This window comes from Labrus mixtus, chromosome 10, assembly GCF_963584025.1.
Source record: "Labrus mixtus chromosome 10, fLabMix1.1, whole genome shotgun sequence".
Taxonomy (NCBI): Eukaryota; Metazoa; Chordata; class Actinopteri; order Labriformes; family Labridae; genus Labrus; species Labrus mixtus.
The window spans coordinates 12,665,688-12,688,016 of NC_083621.1; the positions used below are offsets into that span (position 1 = coordinate 12,665,688).

Genomic DNA, 22,329 nt, shown 5'->3' on the forward strand with positions numbered 1-22,329 from the left:
GGGTCTAAAAGTCTGTTGCTTTGGTTGTGTAAAAGAATCCACCGATCAATCATGGGAACATATAGAGACGTCTTTTTTTCCTCAGTGATGCACTGGGTGAAAACCTGGGGGTGGGTGTCGTCTGTTTTCATGGAAGTTATGTCTCCATATTTGAAAGCGCTCGTCTATCTTGACGCTGAACTATATTAGTCATGACTGAATTACTCATCACGTCACTGTCTTAGAGGCCCTATATCATAGATGATCATACTACCTGCATCACAAAAACAAAAGTGTTTCTACCTATTCGATTTATTTTGTTTTACACATCATAGACATTGTGTGTCATTTGTCTTGTAGTGTTTAAACCCCATTTAGGGTGAGGTTCAATGAGTTCCTCTTAGGCCTGAATGGTATGTGATGTGCGATAACTCACTCCTATCAAGTTAAGTCCAAAAAAACTGTGTCAACAATTTGAGGTGGGATAAACAAACAATGAAAGAGTGCACATTAACTATAACCAGGGCTGTACAAGAAATCACAATTGTATCATTCATTTTAATGCAGTCAGTTGAATCTGGAGCTAGCCATCAGCTACCCTCAGAGTATCTGTTACAAATGTTGTGGTAAAAAAAAGAGGCTTGACTTATTTTGGATTCCCAAGAAAAATGTTGCAAACAGCTTAAGCTGAAGCTAATGCGGATTCTTTAGTGTTACTTCATTCACCACACTTCACATCATTAACACAAAATCGAAAAAAAAATAGTATTAGGCATCATATATTTTTCCTCATCGTGCAGGCCTAAGATAAAATAGAATAGATAAAAAAAGTTCATTAAGATTATATAAACTCACTGCATTTGCTTGGAATAACTTCCTGCATCTCATGAATGGAGGCTATAGTCCTCCAGGCAAGGTGAGGTGACCCCACCCGGGTTCAAATCCGACCTGTGGATTTTTTTCCTCCTTTATTTTTAAATCCAAAATAATTTAATTTCAAACGTGCGATTAAAAATATAAATCATCGCAATTAACTGTCGACATTTCGCAATTAATCACTATTAAAAATGGTGATTGTTTGACGGCCCTGTTTGACAACTAAAATTAACATTTAGAAATAGTTTGAAATTGAAATAAAAGGTTTGTGGTATTTAGCATGTAAAACATTTACCATTGAAACTATTTTATTAAACACGTAATCATGCTAAGATTAATTGATAAGCTCTCAAAGCAAAAAAAAAACAGCTATTGTTATACAGATTTATGATCACTGGAATCATTACATCTGAACTATTGAACAGGCTTGATGGAAATGAAGAGATCAACACATTTAGTAGAACATCAATGTTTGTAATAATTTCATTTCAACAGCCTCAGCTCAGCTCACAAACGTAAGTGACACTGCTCTCACTAAAGCCGTGCAGCCATGAGGCAATGATGTAATAACAATATCTCATTGTGAAAAGTCAGAAAACTTGGCTCTTCAAAGGAGGAAGGTGGCAGAGATCACATTGGGTGCCCCTTCCTTTAGTCAATGGGGTAAACAAATGTAATGGAGTTCAGTTTCTTTTTATCCTGAACTGCTCTACTTGTTTCTCTCCGCTCCACTCATCACATCTTGGCTCATTTCTCACCCATGTCCTGTGGTCACCTATTGAGTGGCAGCCATTTGATGAGAATGCACTGGGACAATTTTGCTGATGTCAAACACAGGCCTGCTTACTGCACTGTTGACACAAAGATGTTGTTGGAGAGTTCATCAACTTCCCAAAGTTCAATGTCAGGACAAGATGTCCAACCGAGACACATTCTGAGAAAAGGACGCCGAGAAGAAAGTGAATATTTTGCGATGTGTATCTTTTTGGTGGAAACAGACACTTCTACATCCAAAGTGTACGTGTGTGAGACAGTGAGATAAGAGTCACTATGTCCAAACAAGACACAGCGAGAACAAAAGTGTAAGAATGGAGCATGTGACTCATCACTGTGTCTGAATGTGGAGGAGTGGAGCCATGTGTGGGCAGAGGAGTTTGTTGCACAGCTGACTAAAGAGCAATCTCACTTACACAAACTTTTATAAAGATGCAGGTACACACAGGCCTAACTGTGCACACACTTATGTACGGCATATAAATACCTTAAATGACACTAGTACAACTCATTATTGCTAATTAACCACCTAATTGAGATTCACAACAAACTGATCGTCTACTAAAAACATCACGATTTATGAACATTATCTCTCACAAAGTCTTCTCTATTAGTTCATGACCGACACAAAGTAATGGCCTAATGAATACGAAATGCATGGAAGTAGAATCTGGTTTAGGTCCAGTATTACATTTAAAAACTGATACACCTAACAGAAAACAATTATAAACAACACTGCCGCCTTTTTACAAGACTGAAATGTTGCAAACAGGGCTTTCTTGCTGCCGTTTTTTCAATAAGCCTGTAGTAAATGCTTATCGCCAGGAGGGGGCAGATGTCAACAAATATCACATGAAGGTGACATGGCAAGTGTGTTGACAAACTGTTACACATCAGTCAGACAAGTAGCAACCTTAGCATTTGATTGGAGATGTGTTTCTGCCCACATGTGAAATGTTTGCCTGTTATTCACTTCTCTATTTTTTTTTTTTGGGGGGGGGGGGGGGGGGGGGGGGGGGGTTTGACTATAAATGCCAACTCAAAGCTCAGCACTTACATTGTCTATTTGTAGTTTGGTGCTGGGAAGGCAGTGTATACTGTGTTTCTCACAGCTAGCCAGCTACTGTAGCCTGAAACAAGGATGATAAAGGGTTTTAAGAGAGAAACTAAACATTGCAGGCGTTAAAACCCAAAATCTATGAGCTGCAAGGTGCTACAAAGCTTTTGCTGTAGAGTTAGCAGATGACTCTCAGTCGCTAAATCAATTTGAGTGACATTTTGCACATATTCAATTAGTCATTTGACCAATTGCTCATGTAAAAAATACAGGAGATTTCAGATGTTAAGAAGTCTCATAAACATTTCATCTGTTCAGTCTCGGAGGATTTGCTCTTCAGCTGCATCATGGACACCTGGCTTGCTTTCACACAACTAACACTTCTAATCACATCGCTCGTCTATTCCTGGCAAAGGCAACAAAATACAGAAAAGATGCCTAATCAGTTCTGAAAGTGCAATGCAATCAGGATTCACAGTAGCACAAAGGATCTGCAACTTTCCCCAAATATGTATTCGAACCGGTCCAACCCACAGAGACCACATAAATTCCTGGGCACATAATGCATAATCCAAGCCAGAAGTCTCTTTCACAGGACTTATTCCCATATCTCTTTTTGATGTTGGGACTATTTTTGGGACAGCCCCGTTGGAGCTCTGAGGCTTTTTGCCACAGTCAGAGGGGGTTTCCTCCACCTTCTCTTTGTCCTACAAAAGATGCTACATGCAGCGTCAGCATGTTTGGGTGTGTTGTAGTAGGCCTCTTCTATTTGTCATGAACCTTTTTAAATGGACTGAAGTCATCTCTTTATTGCCTGCCTGCGGTGAATCATGCAACAAAAAAAAAAAAAGAAAAGCAATGTGCCCCTGGTTCTTCATATGAAGATGAGCAAACCCACAACTCACTAGAATAACACATTCAAAGAAAACTAGGTCACAAATTCAAGGCAGGGTAAACAATTCACCCCCTTGTTTCTGCCTCAGTAAAGTATTCCCCGGGCATTAAGAGTCCTCTGTGATTTAACGTGTGTCTGTCTGCATGTGTGCCCAAACTCCCTCCGTACAGCACCCCTCCCCATGCCTCTGACTGCATGTTTGTATGTTGGAACAAAAGGATGGATGCACTGTTCAGGCAACCTTTGTTCGTGACTGTGCAACCATGCAAACGTCCAATCAGGCGACCAGTACTGAAGCTTCCCACACTGCATCAAACACCTCTTTACTTCCCACAGCGGATCAAAGTTACAGACACCTCTTCAAGACAAACACGTTCTGTTGGTAGATTTCTGTCTTCAGATCATGAAAACAGCAGCGTTTTCAATCACAAACTTTTGTCTTTTTTTTTTTTTTTTTTAAGTTTTAATCATTAGACATAAAGTTTACAACATCATCAGAAAGCTCAAAACTTTTAGCACACCATCACCTGACAAAGCAACACGACAGAACCACTTCACATGGCCCTGAGTGAATGCCAGGCCAAACACAACAGGAGAGGATAAGAGGATAAGAGGATGAGTAATGTTTATATTGCACTGTATTCCTATTAGTGCTGTGAACCGGCTGCTCCTCCAATCTGCTCTTCCTGATAAAAACCACATGTTGAATGAAGGGCGAGGCTTCATCAAGCCACCACCTGAGCGTCACCAACCACGGGCCTTTTTTATACTCCTGTACTCTTTCACTCTCTCTCTTTCACGAAGAGCCAGGAGGGGTTGGGAGACACTTGAAATGGCAGCCAGGGGTATTTTATTTCCCCGTCTGCCTCAGGCTCAGCCCTGATTGAACATTCTTTGTAAGGAATGTTTGGAATCTCGATTTGGGAGCTAATCCTCGAGAGTCAACGTGGATTTCATCTCATGTTGATAGTTAATCAATTTAACTGTTTTGAGTAGTCTAGTTTGTGTACTCTGCCCAGGTGTCCTTTACTTAATACTTTCTCATTTGTGCAAAACAATGTCAATACAGGAAAAAACTGACTGACATTGAGTTTTTTTTTTTGGCTTTGGGTCCTTTGAAAAAGACACACGTTGAAGTGTCTCGAAAGCAAAAAGGTTACCAGCACCTTGCTGAGGGACACTTTGGCATTCTCAATATTTACATGGCTGGGTATCATTTACCTCACAAGTTATTCTAATGAACGGAAGCTCAAACTTAACATTGTGTCCCGCTGATTCTGACAAATATCTTAAAAATGGATTTAGAAAATCAAGGCAAGACAAGAAAATATATTTCAAGATAACTCTTCAGCTACAGCTATAGACACATGCTATGTTAGCATTCAACACACTCCAACTTAACATTACAGCTAGCCAAGAATGTATGACTTTACTATCATGACCTGTACAACTATTAAAGGGCAATGTTAGTCCCTAGTCAAAGTTAAAAACCTTAACTTCAGATTCCCTGTATGTAACAACCTGGCGCACCGATATTGTACCTAAATTGACAATATCGAGGAAGCTTAAATTATTATCATTATTATTAAAATACTGATTGAACTGGAAAAGAATCAGTGTAAACATCCTGTGTTAATGAAAAGCGCACTCTTCTTCATTAAACTATTGTTTTATGAGTGGACAGGTCAGTTCATACTGTGTGTACAGTAACTGAACTATAAAAAAAAAAAAAAGACAGACTCAGCAGCTAGCTGCTCTCGAAAACTTTTCTACAGGCAGAATGATGGTTTCAGCTACATGCTACCATTAGCGTGGTGCTAACCTGCTCACGATGACAGTGCCAAAAAGAGTGTCGTTAAGCAAGTCCACGCATAATGGTTATCATGTTCACTATCTGTGTGTAGCATCTTAACACGCTAACATTTACCTATTATTGCTACAGAGCACAAAGTATGCTACAGCTAAGACGGTTTTGTATGGCGCAGATATTAGACCAAAATGAGGCCCTTAAGCTCTGATAAAAGGCTCTTTGGCCCCTTTAAGGTATATGTGGTTTTGAAAAACCCGATGGTGCCTAGCCTTGCTGTAAAACAGAAAGGAATATGATAAAGTGGGTTACGGATCTAATCAGATACAGATAGAACCCGTCGTACTGTATTTATTTAACTGCTCCCTGATCAGCCCCTACCCCTCAGCTCCCCCACAGTGAAGCAGCAGTGGGTCAGCAGTAGCAGTAACAGTACACCCAGGGGCAGGCATCATTATAACATGGCTCTGGTAATTAGAAGGACCACTCAACCATCAGTTAAACTGAAGTAATGTGCTTTAAAAAAAAGAAGAACTGAGGTTAAGATTCCTATTGGCCTCAACTGAGCTCTTTTCTGACCAAACTTGTTTTGAAGGTGAAGCTGGTAACTAATAGCACCTCTTCAGTACAAAGGCACTTTTCAGGACACTTTCCGGTAAGTACATTAGTGTAGTCAGCAGCAGCTTCAGTAGATTACTCTAATATGATTATTTAGTAAAAGTGAATCAACTAAACAACATAAGTCTATGAAGTATAAGGTACACACGGCAATTTGTCAAGGGGGTGATTGTGCTTTCATATTACGAGTGCATGAACTACAACTCAGTCTATAGCTAGACTGTGCAGAGTGGCTTTATTGGGATTTCATTACAATCTTAGTATGTTACTGAGGGGGGTGTACAGGAAACCTTTGTGAGCCAAACTGAAAGGCCCCTTTCATAAAATTTAATTGGAAAACTTTTAGAATGAGTTAACTTGCAATGAAAATGAAAACAACCTGACTTGGTCCACATCCGGTGCCTGCCTGCAGCTGTTTCATGACAACACAAAACAGGGTATAGAAGTTGCACCACAAAAAAATTCTAACATAGAGCGACAACAGTGTAGCAAACAGGATTTAAAAATGCATTCCTTTTGCAAAAACAAGGGATGTGACCAGGAAAAGTTCTTCGGTAAGTCCACCCTAAGAAAACTGTGATGTAATTTAAGCAGGAGGGTAGAGTTTCGAAAAGACTCCTTTCTTCCAAATAAGCAGCTTTACAGTGTTTTTCTTACCAAGAAGGGCATGGAACAGCTGGCTGCCCAAGATGGCGGACACTTTGCCAACGCTGGTCTTCAGCGCGTCCTCCTCTGGACTGGTCAGGTTGGCCTGGTATCGTCTGAGCAGCCCAACTGCCCGCTCTGTGTCTGTCTCACAAAATAAAAACATTTCTTCAGGACAACGGAAGCAGAGAACATGTCGGCAGTCAACACTGACAGGGTCAAAAATACTTTTTTTTTTTTTTAAAGAGTTTTGATGAAAAATAAAAATGCGCTGTCCTGCTTTTAAAAGGCAAGCAATCAAGGAAATTAAATTTGAATTTGAATTAAAAAATTGAAAAAAAAATCATCCAATATGTACAGGCTGAAACTTTATATTATCAATTCTAAACAGACATTTGAAACATCTTTATTAATCATTTCCACTATGCATGTCCAAATATATTTTTTTTAATAAAGCATGGAGTCCTTGCTGGTTTTCTTAACAATATATTTGTTTTCCCACCTACAGTCAAAGGAACAAATATATTTAGTTCAGAGTAGAATTAAAGACGAATTAGATTTAAGACAATTACAATTACATAGCTGGAACCAATAAACTATTGCCATTGTTTGCACAAGTTTACTTTGCAAAAATCATTTTTCTTATGTGAGTAACTGCAGCACTGCTCTTTGTTACACCCCTATGCAGAGCAAATTAAAGATGTTTTTCTCTTCCAACACGACTGTACAGCTGGTTTTTGAACCCTGTGGGTGGCGAGGATCACAAGCAGAGAGAGATGGAGTTAAATCTACTACTTCACAGTTTCCTACCTGATCCTGAACATTTTTATCGACGAAAAAAAACCTCAAAACAGTAATCTATATGAGACTGCACAATATCGAGATACATTTATTTACCTTTTCAAATCCTTAAGCACACAAAATATCTCAAGGGATAATAACTGATGTAGCCTTAAGTTTACCAGTGTTAAACCCTGGAGCTAAATTACAAGAAGTAGCCTGCAGAGCTTTTCGTTTCCTAAAAACTTTTAACTTCAACCGAGGTTTACAAAAACCTTTGTCACGTGAGACAGACTTACCATATTTATGCACCATGGTGTGGCCGTCGCGAAACGTCATGTAAAATTACAGCTGGGTGTGTTTTCAGAAGTGAAATAATTACAGCAATAGCCTAGGATAATTCTACCACCAGAACTGCCGCTCCTACTTCACAAACAAAGTGAGATATTGAGTGTAAAATCCTGTCGCTGGACACTCCCTGTCTGTTTCTGCAGCGGTCAGCGGTGGTCCACACCCACCCACTGGAGTTAAGATGAGACTAGAGGAGGAACTGTTGGCTCATGACAACTTTCCAGAAGTTTTTGGCTAAACGGCCCTGAACGTGACATGTTCCCCCCTCCCTCCCTCCCTCTCTCACACACACATGCCTTGCCTTCTTGGAAAGCGGCCCTCTGGCTCAGCCTCACTGGGACACTGCGATAACAACATTGACACAGCGAGACTGTGCCACCTGCTGCTAATTTAGGATATTTATAACATGACACCATCAATAGTGATCAATCGGCGAGCGAGGCATCATGACCATTTTTTCCTCTTGAAGTGGCCCGTGTTTCAAGGTTTTGCACCGAGTGCCATCTAGTGGCCTGTTAAGGTGGTGCCGTCTGGGAAATCACATAGACACCGGGACATGTTTCCAGGTTCCTGCACAGAACGACGAAATGTGCGGGGAAATGTTGTTTTAATAAGCCCGGCGGCTTTGTGGCTCCAGAATGAGCTGTGTTGTGTCTGATAATGTGCATCCAGTGATTGCAAGTTTATAAATGAGAATATCGTAACGTGTAAAAGTCAGTTTACCAAACCTTCGTAGCCCGCTCCTCATCTCTGCTTCAAGATAGCGGCATCCGCAGCCAAGGTGTGTGCCCTCGAACTGCATTGTTGGTAATGTAGGCGCAGAGGTTTAGTGCGAAGAATGTGTAATAAAACAAAATATCTGGTTCTGCAACACTGGTTTTGGTTCATCCTGTAAATATAAGGCAACACAAAGCTTAAGCACTAAAGAACACTTTAAACAAGTGCCACCACTCTCGATACCCCACCACAACTGTAATTGTTACATAGGCTACTTAAAATCTATGTTTCTAATAAGATTAGGAACTGAAGTAGGAAGGCTAGCCTATAAGGTTGCATTTAGGTCAGGAACAATATTTAACATGGATATATTTTACTATTTGACATCTCAGTGTTAAGTATTCATACCCAACACATTATCATTGTAAACAAAATGAAGACTAGCCTACTTGATTTTAAACACATAGGCCTACTCAAATTAAATAAGTGAATAATGAAATAGCAACTTTATGTGGACAAAGTGGTTTATGTGTTGCACATTGTACAGTCGTATTATACTATGTAATTAATAGGAGTATACTAAGGCATTAACGTACAGCATATAAAACACTAGGCCTGTATTTGTCTTTTGTCCCAGTGATGTCCTGGCTCTGGCTGTCCATATACACAGTTAAGTTTTGGGGGCCATTAGAGGCCATGTGGTAAGGTAAACCGAACCATGGGTCTGTTGGTGGCAACCACGTGGCAACGCTGTTTTGGTTGTGGTGGCAAAAGGGCCATAAGTAGGCCTATATATAATTTATCAGAGGGGCATAGGGGCTTAATTGGGATGAGGGGCTATTTCACTGAGTGCTTATCCTTTCATTAGGGCACAAATATCTTGTGTTTATTTCAAATTCTTGTTGCTGTTGAGCTGGTTGGAATCAATTCCATTTGCTTTCTTAAGTTAATTTACAGCAATGCATGCAGCATGGTATACATATTATACTATACATGTTACTGGTAGTTAGCTGGAAATACTTTGGAGGAGAAAAGTAAAAAGTATTCCCTTTTAAAATGCGGTGGAGTGAAAGAAGAGTTACAACATTTAAATTATTTAGTCCAAAAACTTTGATATTTTTACTTCAGTACAGTACATGAGTAAATTAAGTCTTTCCAGTCCCGTCATACATTTGAATCAAAATCACTCATTAAGAGAAATACAATCGTGAACAAACAGACATAGGGCAGTTTGGGAAAAAAAGATTTTGTTTTTGGCTCAGATCACAGTTAATCCACAGCTTTGCTGCACTTGGGCACTGAAAAGTTGGTACAAAAAAACCTCAAAGAAATATAAAATGACTTAGAGTGCAAAGAGGAGATGCAGTGCATATCTTCAGTATACAATACAGTGATACACTGAGAGAATGTCTTAATATCAGTAGCAACAGAATAATGATCAAAACTTTGGGTAAACTTATAGAAAAAAAAATGAAACAAGACTGCCATCCAGTGGTGGCACAGTGCTGATATTTGATTCACATCCAATAAACAAATTTAAAAAATAAAAATATTATTTTCACGGTCACAGATAACAGTGTATGAATATTCACATTAACTTTCTGTAGTCCTTATCTGGGTCCAAAGAATTCAAACAGTGCATTGAAGGATAAATAATAAAATCTCCTTGTGGGGTCGAAGGAACTACACAGTCGGCAAGAAAGGAGACAGCTCTTTCTCATTCCACGCTAATGTACTCTTCCTCTGGTTCTCTGTAAGAAGTCAGAAGAAAACAGACAAATTATACAAAATCTTGTTATAAATCATTCATACATCTTTTTTTGATTCGTAGTTTGCAGTTTTCAGTGCTCACAAATGGTTGGGTTGTTGTTTTTTCAACCAACGAGCAATTCAATAGGCCTCTGTATTAAACTATTTAAAAACTTATATTTGAATCAACTGACCACTCCCTTGTAAAGAGTGACATTTATTCTGGTAGCTTCATCAGTCTGCAGGCTCATCTTTTCTTTTACTAATCACAGCTTTAGATCTTATTAGGGCCAGAGTACCAAAGAGCGGATGTGGGGAACCTCTTACTTTCTTTCTCTCCACCAAATGAATCACACATGTGGCATCTTTAATTTAGCCTTTGAAAGTGCTGTTGAAGCATTTCTGTTTAAAAAAAAAAAATCAAGATGGCTGCCACTAACGGGGGATATTCTGAATCTGCTATCATGTCAGTTTTTAACAAACATTAGTGTCATGTCATGGTGCTATCATCTATGTCAGTGGTTCTCAACTGGTCTAGCTCCAGGACACACCAGCACAGTTCACCAAAGTTAAATTCCTTGTGTGTGTGTGTAAGCATACCTGGCCAAATAATCGGATTCTGATTCATCATGAAACATTGCGATCCAAATTTCTTGATCTTTTTCAACCAATCAGAATTGTTCAATGAAAAAGTATACAGTTTTGACCTCAGACGGTACAGAGCTTGTGACAGAACAAAACTAATGTGTTTGAAAAGTGCGTCATAGACTTTTAACACTTTTTTTTCCCACAGGCAGGCTTCTGCACACCACTGAAAACTGGCTCCGCGACTCACTTTTGGACCCCGACCCACCAGTTGAGAACCACCAGTCTTTTTCATGAATGCCAAACGTCTTTTTGTGATGTTGAATATCAAGCCATTTCAATAAGATGTTACAGCAAGCCATGTAGCTAAGCATCCTCCTATTTCATTGCACAAGTTCCTTTGAATGGTTGTTTACTATTCTTTTAACTTTGGAAGGTTTTGTAAGTCGATCAACAGGAGGTTAGGTAACTATTGTCATAGATCAATTAAGATTGTATTAAGCAAATAGCAAAATATTTTGTTTCTGATTGTCATTTATTTGTTTGATTTGGTTTTGATGTCATATGGAATTGAAAAAAAAGTGGATTAGAAATATGTTGATAAAAATGTAGTAAAGTTAAAGATTAATTTGTTAGTTGTGTTAATAAATTGTAGATGAATCATGAATCAGCATGATGATGATTTGTAAAGATCTACACATACTGTACCTTCTCTCTGACAGAAACAGTGTGCTTTCCTGGCAGAAACATCAAGGTGAACGCGTCAGTCATTGACATTTTCATGCAACAGACACAAGTTAGCAAACTGGCTCAACTTACCTCTGAAAGATGTAGAGGCCAATCATTATCACAAAAGATACAACGTCCACAGTGATCCATATGACTTTGTATGTGCCAGGAGCCTGGAACAATGGTCAAGGTGTGTCACGTCACATAATAATAATGTTTGTTTTTTTGAAACTGTAGAAACTTTTCAGCTCCTAAACAACTTCTTCAACTGATGCTATGAACTCTGCACACTTAATTTGTCCTTAAAACATGATCTTTGTGCAGGTGTGTGTAGTGCTCACCATGAACCAGTCAGGCTCATTCATCTTTTTTAGAAGATGACAGGAGTTGGTGGTAACAGAGCTGGCCCCCGCGCACCACAGCAGAGAGAAGAGCCAACGTTCATTCACCACCCACAGGTTCACGGTAATGTTCATACTGCGTAGATCACTGTAGGATGCAAACGCAGCGTTTAAAATGGATCATAGCAAACACTGAATCTGACATACATAATTATCATGTTGTTAGAAGTAGTATATTATAGACGAATATCTATTCATATTTTTATTTGTTTACTGCCTTTTTAAAGTCGCAGGAAAAGTCAAGATACCTAACAGCTGTTATCATCTCCCTGTCCCTTTTTTAATCAGAAAAAAAAGAAAACAGTGAAAATCTGACAAATGTAATAACCCATCAGATACCCTTAGACAAAGGCTAACATTTGGAATTGGTATTGTGTAATGCTCTCTTCATTTATTTGTTTTAGCCAGGAAGTGTTTCTGGGAAACATTTTCTTATAGGTAGCTAAGGCTTTGTCAAATATGGAGTTTTATGGAAATATGGCTCATGTCCCATTAGATCTTTCTCTATCCACTGTCTTTTAAATTGTGGATCAATCATTGTGCAGAGATTTAAATGGTAACACTTTGTCAGATTTCACAGATTTAAACAACTTGTAACTGGAACACAGTGATACATCATTATCCTGTTGATAAGACAGGACTTCCCACCCCAAGGTGACAGTAGGGGAAAATGTGAGCTGTGTGAATGGAAAGCATAATTTTTTTTGTGTGTGAAGTAATGTGTCTGTTTTTTTAATGTATGTTAGCATGTTTGCATACAAACATTTATAATACATGTTTTTTTTTTTTGCTGCATTTATAAATCGACTGTCAGGGTGTTATCTCAGGCAACATCAGTCCTGATCAGACATGCATTTATACTACATACCATTTGTGAACCAATGCATGGGATGAAAGGTGTATGTGTAAATAGTGCACACTTGAAATGCATATCTTAAAGCATTATCATAAAGCCCTCATGCACAATGAGATCATTGCACAACTCAAACATGTTGAAACTGCATTTTTTAAACATTTTTTTTTATAAAGGTGGGTATGCTCTATTGTGAACAACACTCCTGGGTGGAGATATAATTTGAAACTCATTCCCTGGAGGTAGATCTTGTGCTCTATATTCAGTGCCAACACTGTGTCTCAGCATGCAACACACACACTTTTAATTAACACACTACTGTGCACGCCTCCTGGCACTACTGCATAGGTAATATTAGTGCATAGTGTTTGGGATTGTTTCTTACCTGATCTGCTTCATACTCAACGTGCTGTATTTCACATTCAGGTGATTTCCTGTTTTGTTAAGCATGTCTTTCATGTTGTTATAGACCTGGATGAAGCCTGGGGCGATCTTATCTACATATTCTCTTTTTTCTCGGGGAAGCCAGAGAATCTACAAGAGGTCAAATACAACAGCTTGACAATAAAGTTGTGAATTATTTCAATCAAATTCCATCATAGTTGAGATTAAAATAGACTTTACCAGACTTTGGTCAATGCCAGAACTCAAGATGGTGCTGACTGTGTCTTCTGTGTCATTTTCCACGTCAGGACTATATAAATCGAACATCACTGAGACGTTGTGCTGCTTTGCAAGGTTTAAGAGCTGAAGTAAGGAAGGTATAGTCTGTCTCCGGGCTTTTCTCTTCTCCTCTGCCGAGAGCATGGAAACTGAACCGAAAGGATCTGTCTGCAAAATTAGATCATACTTCCTGTGACTGCAGCATGGTGCATGAATACACAAAAAAAAAAACCTCAATGAGTGTTTGTAACAACGCACAGCCCTCACCTTTATGAACCATTCCCCGGCATTCAGACTCGTTAATTCCTCCCAGGTCAAGTTGCTGCTGTGGCTGAAGTATTTGTCTGGAAACTTGTCTTTGACATTTGTTGTTCTGCTCAGGAACTCCGCCTTATGGTCATGCATCAAGAAGGGAACTCTGTCTTCACTATATCAGAAAAAAAGGTTAAAAGTGAGGTACAAAAAACTTGTTTCAAGGTGCATTCATTCATGTATTGACCTGCAAGAGCAACAAGAACAAAATATGTGAGCTAAGATATTAAAAAAGTAAATAAGATAAGACTTTGGACCTGATCATCTGGTCAACAACCAGATAGAAGAAACTGACAAATGAATAAACCAAATCCTCAATTATCCAATCAAAAGAAGTAAAACAACTTCAAGACGGGAGGCTGAGCATAGCAAAAAGTGCAGCAGGGATAAATACACAGTACCCCTTAAAATTCACTTTACTATTATATCAAACATTAAAAAATCCTTTTTCATTTGATGCCATCTTCACTGTACCTGAGCTGAACATCTGTCTCGAAGGCTGTGACGCCGCATGTGACGCTGCTGTTGAACGACATCATGGTGTTCTCTGGGGCCAGCTGAACACAGCGAGAGCAGATGGGTGAGACACACTCGTGTGCTTAAAGCACACTAGGTATTGTACCCTTAAGACACACAAACAGCCCCCCACACAGAGGTAGTAACAGAGGCGTAAATCTGTGTAACTTGACCTCTTACTGGAATATAAAATGGAAAAATCTGCAAATTTTACCTATTGAGAAGTTGGAAAAGTGTTTGGGATTTTTTTGCTAAAAACAGGAGCACATTATTTCAGATGAGTACAACATGTAAAAGAGGATATTGACTGTTGTGGAATATTTTGTCAGCTGACTGTTTGCCTGTACGTAAAGACAGTAAACAGAAACAACGAGTTTCAGGCTAAAGGTATAAAACTCTGAAGCTAACATACCACAATTTATACCTGGTTGTTCAATCCATCCAAAAACAGATAGTAAACACTTTTTTTAATCTAAAGCTGTTGATTATTGCATGGCTGGCATGGAATATTGATTTTTTTCTGACACTTGGATAGAAAGTAAAAACAACAAATAAATGTTAGTTTCCTTTTTTTCTCTTTTTTATTATTATTTTCTTTTTATTGCCATTCGTCAAACATCTTAATAAAAAAAACCTATGTAACGGAGTGGTCTTGTTTCACCACTAAGCCCTTAACACTCTTGTCTCAGTGGAAAATATTTCTCTTGATGGATTGGTACTGTTTGTACTGTTTATCTGAAAATAAACTATAATGTTATCAGATTAGTGTAGCTGAGAAACAATAATGGAAGTGAATTTATCAACCTAAATCATTGGTCGATTTTTTTTAAAGCTTTGTTCCTCTTTTAAATGACCATTTCAAACCTATTAGATTAGATTAGATTAGAAAACTGTATTAATCCCAGTGCAGGAACTCTGTCACAGTTTCAGTTGTTATCCTATGCTATATGGAAACACCTCTGGTAGGCTCTTTGTGGGACTTGTGACTGACAGGGGAGGATAGCTAATAAAGTAATTTGAAAAATAAAAACTACAATTAAAAAAAAAAAAAAGGATAATGTGAGTCACATTATTTATCCAGGGGCTTTCTCCTAATGTCAGACTAATAAAGAAATAATATCCTAAATGTCTTTGAATATTTCAACATGCAAAACATTTTCCCCACTTAAAATCTGACCACACAGTTTTGGCTTGCACTGCTGTATTGATGTACTGTTATCAAATGTTATATTATCCCCAACCTCCTCTTACCTGTTCAAATAAGAATGACCTGTAATATTAATAAAAATAAAAAAGCACGGATTGAATAGTTGTGCAAAAACAGAATATTCGATCTTTTGTTTTCTTTAAAAAAGTATTTTGAGGATAAAAACTCACGTTACTTACAATTATTTGTTTTTAATAACCTCCTCATATGTAGAGACTATTTCTTGTTGTGAAGTAAAATGAGTTGTTCAGTGGGAGGACTGGGAAACTCTACATGTCACAGCACCCCTACAGGTCGGATGCTAAAATCGCCCCTTTCTGCAGAGCCTCAACTGCAGCAGCTCTTTCCATAGCCGTCTAAGGGGTACACTATGGGAGACTGTTTAATGTGCATCGTTAAGCCTTTGTCGAGTAAAGCAGGATGCTTACCATCGGGGCTCCTCTGTGGCCAATGAGCTTCGGTTTCTCAGGTAACTCGTGCATCTCTATCAGACAGGGAGACTGGATGTGCAGGGGACACAGGAAGATGGCTGCAGACACCGTCACAAACACCACTGCGATGAGGAACTTAGACCCTGGTGAGAACAATAGTCAACGATATAATCTTTTTTTTTTTTTTTTTCCACTCTGATGTGAGTAAACAAAGGACCTCTTCAAAAGTCCCTTTAGAAGTTTGATCAAATAAAGCACTATTTGTTCTGTGGGAGTATCAAAAATATCAGTGCCTTTCAAATCCGTGCATTCTTTTATATTCCTCTTTGAATACTTTGGCACATGAGGTTACACAGAATGAAATCACGCAACACATAAGCGAAAGCATTTGGTGAAATACACATGGACACAACTGTACTTTCTGGGTTTCATATAATAAAAATAAAAAAATGGTTAAGAGTGTGTGCTCTAATTAAACTCCTTCGACTGCATGTCAGACACCTGAGGACAGAGGTTGGCTGTGCATGTGCTATCCGGTTTGTTGTGGGGAAAATGTTGTGTTTGTATAAATAGTGGCATTTCTTATAGATGTTCCAGTACATTTTTTCTTTCTATTCCAATACCTAACCTTGAGTATTTTCCAATACCAACCCCTCAGAAGCTAGTTTGAAGAAAACCACCACTAATATTGGTTAAAAAAACAACGATTACTGAAGGTTACAAGCTTTGAATTACACTCTCTGATAGCTCAAACCTGTTGTTTGTTATTTCCCCATGATATTTTACCTGAAAAGGTTTGATTTTGTGGGGGAGGGCCTGGACTCATAATGCTGCATCGACTGGCTTAGTAACAAGTCTTCACCCAATACCACATTTTAAATCATTTCAGAGGACGATACAGAAACTGGGAGCTGTGTCGGTATCAAATCAACTCTGGGGTCACATTGTGATGCCAATGTGTACCTTTAACTGGCGTTTAACACTTACAGTTTTCCTTAGCTGCATGGAAGCCCCTGAAGACGAACGGACTCAGCAGGGTCAACGCCCCAACAGCACCGAACTGCAAGAAAGGAGCTGTGGCCTGCCAAGAGACCAACACACAACAGAAACACATGAAATTCACTGACAGAAACGTTGTAGAAAAAATAGGAGTCCTAAAATATTACTGTACCTGGAGGGACAGAGGAACAGTTGGCCACTCTTGTCGCCACTCGAGACTGATTCCTGCGACCCCAAAAGTGATGAATATAACTCCCAAAAACAATAAGACCTTGGCAGAGAAAAAGGAAAACATGAACTTCAATGATAAAAGAGAGTTTTTTTGTGTGGTATCATACAAGTATATTTAATATACCTTATGCAGCCAATGTAAGTCGAGTGGTTCTCCTAAGAGAACTTGGAACAATGCAAAGATCTGTAATGAAAGGAGGTTCATTTTATAACATGACATGCAAATATGGCGTCTTAATCTCTGGCTTAATATGAAACTAATCTTTTTTCATCGGATTTGATGCTAATCTCTCTTTTTGTATTATATAGGTTTATTGTTTCAAGGCGAAACAATGGCTATTTTATGTTGTTTTTTTTTTTTTTGGTTGAAATCTAAATGCCGTGATTAACCAGTCTCATGAGAGTTCCTCTGTTATTACAGCATCAATACGTTATTCTCACCAGCAGCAGAACACAGTAGCTGGTTATAGCCGCAGAGATGATGATCAGCACCATGAACCAGTTCACCCACCGTTTCATTTTTGCAAAGCCCTGCCTTATAATAGAACAATAGAAGGCAGCAAAGGGTTAGCAGAACAACGGTCACCAATAAAGAAAAGAAAAGACAGGATTCTGGGCTTTTGTTCAACATTCAATGTGGGCCATGTGGATGTTTGTGTGTGTTCGCTCACCAGTTCACATCGTCTTGGTCATTAAAAGTAACCAGACAAACATACATCCAGCACAGGGAGAGGAGGAAGACCAGAGTGAGAACTGAAAACCAGCAGCACGCACGCTGATGTGAAAAGAACAGGAATATAAATGTTTTAGCTTTTGACACTTCAAAGCTTTTAAAGTCATCAGGGTTCAGCTAGTAATCAAAATCGTTTATGTGCTGTGTGTGTGTGTAGAAGTGAAAGTATGTGTGTGTGTGTGTGTGTGTGTGTGTGTGTGTGTGTGTGCTACAAGAGAATTAAATGGCATGACTCCAACATTTTTTCGTTGTTGGGTTTGAGCAATGTACTGAGCCGTGACAACTTAGCCCTTCATTCTGTTACACCATCCACACACACCTCAGCCCGCTCATTTTTCTAAAAATAAAATATAAACATATATATATATATATGCACTGCTGCAAATCCCTCCCCCTCTCTAATCCAGATAAACCTATTACAAGCCTGATGGGGCCCGTGAGTTTACTGATTGTGATTGGCACACTTCTGCACATTAGTGTTTATAATCATCACTTTGTTAGAAAATGTTTCCTGTCTACAAGTGTATGAAGAACTTTCTTTAAATAATGGAATATAATATAATCAACAATAATCAACAATGCATTTAATTAAAGAACAAGATGGCCAACAGGTTTGCAAAAATATAAATTTCTGATTTCAGTCTGCTGGAATGTTAATCCCTTATTATGGGATTAGATTAAAAAATTGGAAGCACAAGTGACCTAAAAAAACCTAATAAACCAGAGCATATCTGAACATCTTAATGGTCATGTACAAGTCTTTTTTTATAGCACACAAATAGAGCCAACAACACTTACTTTTCTCTTGTTTTCACTTGATTGCTTCCAGTGGCAGCTATACAAGCCCCTGCTGCAAACCCTCCACCAGCTTTCATCTTGAGACATCGTTTCCCCTGCTCTCTCACCGTGTCAGTCCTGTTCAGACACCTGATACACAAAGCCTGAAGCAGGATGGAGACGGCCTCAATAATGTTTTCTCCGGGTACTAGGAAGAAGCCTGACCTCCTTCACCTCTCTACAGCTGTGGAGGGAAGGAAGGGAAAAGGGTGACTGTGACAGAAAGCAAATGAGGGACCGGGAAACAAGGGGTTTCTTTGCTTATTAAGGCAATCCCCGCTCAGTAACCCCCTGAATAGCGGCAGTGTGCAAAGGGGGGTTCAATTGATGGCAGCACTTACAATAGCCAACACCATGGGGTATTGAATGTATGCTCGGACCAGCCTGAGAGTGAAGTCACACTATTGAGCCTCTGCAGCACAAACAGCCACAGTGACAGGCACGTCCACACACGGGGGGGGGGGGGGGGGGGGGGGGGGGGGGGGGGAGTAAATCAACTCTGAGTGTGATGAAATAAAAACAGAGCTGAAAGACACGTTTGGGACGTCGATGATTCCTGGAGATTATAGGGGTTTAGATTTTGCGAAAATGTGGCATGTTGATATGTATCAGATATGTGCCACAACAATATCTAAACATGTCAAGGCACATAATTTAACCGTTGTGCCAGGTTATGGTACCTCTACCAGCAGAAATGTCATGGGAAATTACCAACTGATGTGACATGTTAGGCAATAAAAGTTTGTTGTCTGAAGGTTTCTTGTTGGACTTGATTTGCCCGGGGGAAGGGGGGGGGGATTCCAGCAGTCATTTTCCCTATATTTGTTCTTTTCCTTCCCAAGTCAAAACATTAATGATAAAGGGAAGTTCAAGGTTAGGGTAAAAGTTTTGAATAGGTGAAGCCTTCATTTAAGATGAAGTTAAAATATTTATCGTGCATAACCCAAAAGAATTGTATCACTAAATCCTACCATCAGATTAGGTATTTCTGCCATTAGGGAACTGTTCTTCATTATCAGGCATATGTCGTCCAATAAAAGCATGTTTGTACAGGTTGACAGGTTTCAATGTCACTGAGGGAAAAGAAGAGGCTTTGTTTCACTGCAAAACCTGCACATTTACAAGGAAGTTTTAAACCTGAGAGGAATGTTGAGTAATTACTGCGTGGGAAAAACCGCACAATCAACCCGTGACAAGAGGACTAAAGAAAAGAAATAGAAACGTGTTCCCATTACAATCAGAGAACAATTAAACACTTTTGTGCGGCTGGGTGCATTATAACAGCGTCCCTTTGTATAAAACGTAGCTTGAAGACATCATTGGTTAATGCCAATGCCAGACATGCTGCTTCAAGGATAATGTTTTGTAGGATGGATACATTAGACTTGCATGGTGGTGTATATTTAAAGACACAGGTACTATATTTTGTGTGCCAAATAGGTTTCAGCATTTTCCGCTGTTTGGAAATAAAAGCTGTATTTAAGCATGGTGATGTTGTTGATACTTGAATGGTAAAACTGATGAGAGATTAATTATCATATAATGACTAATGTTTATACAGTGACATGATAAAAATGCTTTGACTTCCCTTCATGACAGGACATGTTTCACCATAAGAGAACACCTTCACTCTGTTGTTTGCATCAATAAATTAGCAAAACTAGAACATTTCATACAGCCCATAATATCTTAACAGAGAGCCACCTGATCAAAGATAGTCTCAAAGACAGATCATGATGTGATCTGGTTTGTTTTACCCTTGACCAAAACTAGAGAGGTGTATAAACTCAGTATACATTTTATACTGTACAACTCAAAATACACATGCCTTTACTTATCTTGTATAGGTTTTAAAATTGCACTGAGAGAAAGAGATTTTCTATAACTGTCATGTGATTTTATCAAGAATTTTGGCAAAGCAAGAACATTTTTTTAAACTTTATTCCGGTGGGTTTTTAATCTATCTATCTGCTGAATCAAACACAGATCAAAGGACTCACCATTAATCAAACTGTTCCGTGAGATTCTCCGTCAGCTTCTTCACCATCACATCAAAACAAACTTCATGGGAAAAAGCGCTCAGTTTGCCTCTCCTCTCCTCTTCTCTTCTCTCCTTCTCTCACACCCTCTTCACCCTCTGTTAATCCGTGAACTGAATGCGAATAGTCCCACATGGATGGGTGCTGCTGAATGAAGGGGTGTAGCCCAAACAGAGAGGGAGGATCCATAGACTTCAGGTCAGGTTAGGAAACAAAGTTCAGAGGTAGCAAATATGCAACAATAGCCCAGAGATCATCTACAGCAGGATGTCACATCTAGCTCACTGTTGGTGAAAATAAAAATATTTATTTTTAATGATACCAAAATGTGGCAACTCATGATGTATAAATCACACAATAAATACTTAGGTTTAGGCAAAAATCCCCCATTGATCAACCTTCTTCTCAATTTAAATAGCCTATAGGAACTAGATTACATTTCTTTTAAATTGCTAAATTTTGCGAGATATTCTCGAGTGAAGTGGGGAGAACTGTAAGGCTATACCCCGGGCCCTAATGGAGAAAGGGCTAGGTCAAAAAAATTATAATGTAGGTTATAAAAACAAAATGTTTTTAATTTCGGATAAACTAATCCACTATCCACTATAGTTTTGTTTTTTTTAAAGATGGTTTAAAAAAGCAAACTGGGAGTGAAATTTTACTCTTCAAGAACTGATTTTGGGATTTTACTAATCACTTTTTAAGGCATGGGCCGGGGTCTGCTACACCACAGAATTGCTTTTACGTGGTTTCATCTTCTTATTGCCTCTTAATTTAAAGGACATGGCCTTTCATTTGAATTTGAAACCTGGTCATTTTAACTGGAAAAACATTCTATTTGACTTAATAATGAAAGTAGATTGTTCCTTCTGTAACGACATACTTTCTTCATTTTGGTTTTGTTTTAACATCTACACTGTATTGCTAAGATGTGTCATTGGCCAAAATTCAGTGGCCTGGGGTGAATGAATATAGCCCAAATGATCGAGAAGTAGTCTGCTTGAAATGATCAGCAAATCAAGGGTGAATGCTATGACACCTGTCACTCACTTAGGCTTCACTACAGAAGTGAATGGAAGAGGATGCTACAGGGCTGTACAATAAAAAAAAAGAAGTTCAATTAGAGATACCGTATGTTTTTAATAACTATTGGGTTCAGTTGCAACTCTGGGTTACACCAAAGTTCAAAGTTATTTGAAGAATCATTTTCTACAATTCTACAATTCACTTAGCAGACACTTTTATCCAAAGCGACGTACATCAGAGAGTAAGTACAACACAAGCAAGGATCTAGAAAAAAGGGAACAACCTCAGTAAGAGCAAACGATCAGCTTTGAGTCCGATTGGACACACAGGTGCTGACAGGCATTGCACAGAGGCAAAGCACAACATTGAGGGCAGTTCTTGAGAGCTCTAATCAGTATAGAAACCATCTTATAAGTCATCGTTATCAAACAAAAACCATCGTCATTACCATCATCATCATCAATAATATGGAGACCATCATCATTAAGTTAGTAGGTATTCTAACGCGAGATGCCTTCC

The 22,329-nt window shown here is 38.8% G+C and overlaps 1 protein-coding gene across 2 annotated transcripts; it reads right to left on the bottom strand.

The window, feature by feature from the left end:
* Positions 1-9,585: 9,585 nt before the first annotated feature.
* On the bottom strand, positions 9,586-20,889 carry gdpd2 (glycerophosphodiester phosphodiesterase domain containing 2). 2 transcript variants are annotated; one of them, XM_061048353.1, is made up of 16 exons: positions 20,746-20,889; positions 18,707-18,929; positions 17,847-17,950; positions 17,617-17,710; positions 17,300-17,359; positions 17,117-17,215; positions 16,933-17,026; positions 15,943-16,088; positions 14,266-14,348; positions 13,747-13,906; positions 13,441-13,647; positions 13,202-13,350; positions 11,904-12,051; positions 11,653-11,735; positions 11,542-11,570; positions 9,586-10,250 (listed from the first exon to the last, which is right to left on the bottom strand). In XM_061048353.1, the coding sequence occupies exons 2-16, from the start codon at positions 18,791-18,793 to the stop codon at positions 10,183-10,185; spliced, it is 1,611 nt and encodes a 536-aa protein (XP_060904336.1). In that variant the 5' UTR covers positions 18,794-18,929; positions 20,746-20,889; the 3' UTR covers positions 9,586-10,182. The 2 variants fall into 2 exon arrangements, with proteins under 2 accessions (XP_060904336.1, XP_060904338.1); XM_061048355.1 differs by lacking the exon at positions 11,542-11,570.
* Between the last annotated feature and the right edge of the window lie 1,440 nt (positions 20,890-22,329).

Bases quoted from the DNA above. Each gene is read 5' to 3' on its own strand.
- gdpd2 (XM_061048353.1), bottom strand. From the start codon at position 18,793: ATGTCTCAAGATGAAAGCTGGTGGAGGGTTTGCAGCAGGGGCTTGTAT. The intron at 17,951-18,706 runs GTAAGTGTTGTT...TTTTCACATCAG, and splicing joins CAAGTGAAAACAAGAGAAAA to CGTGCGTGCTGCTGGTTTTC. The intron at 11,736-11,903 runs GTGAGCACTACA...CCATTGTTCCAG, and splicing joins ATGAGCCTGACTGGTTCATG to GCTCCTGGCACATACAAAGT.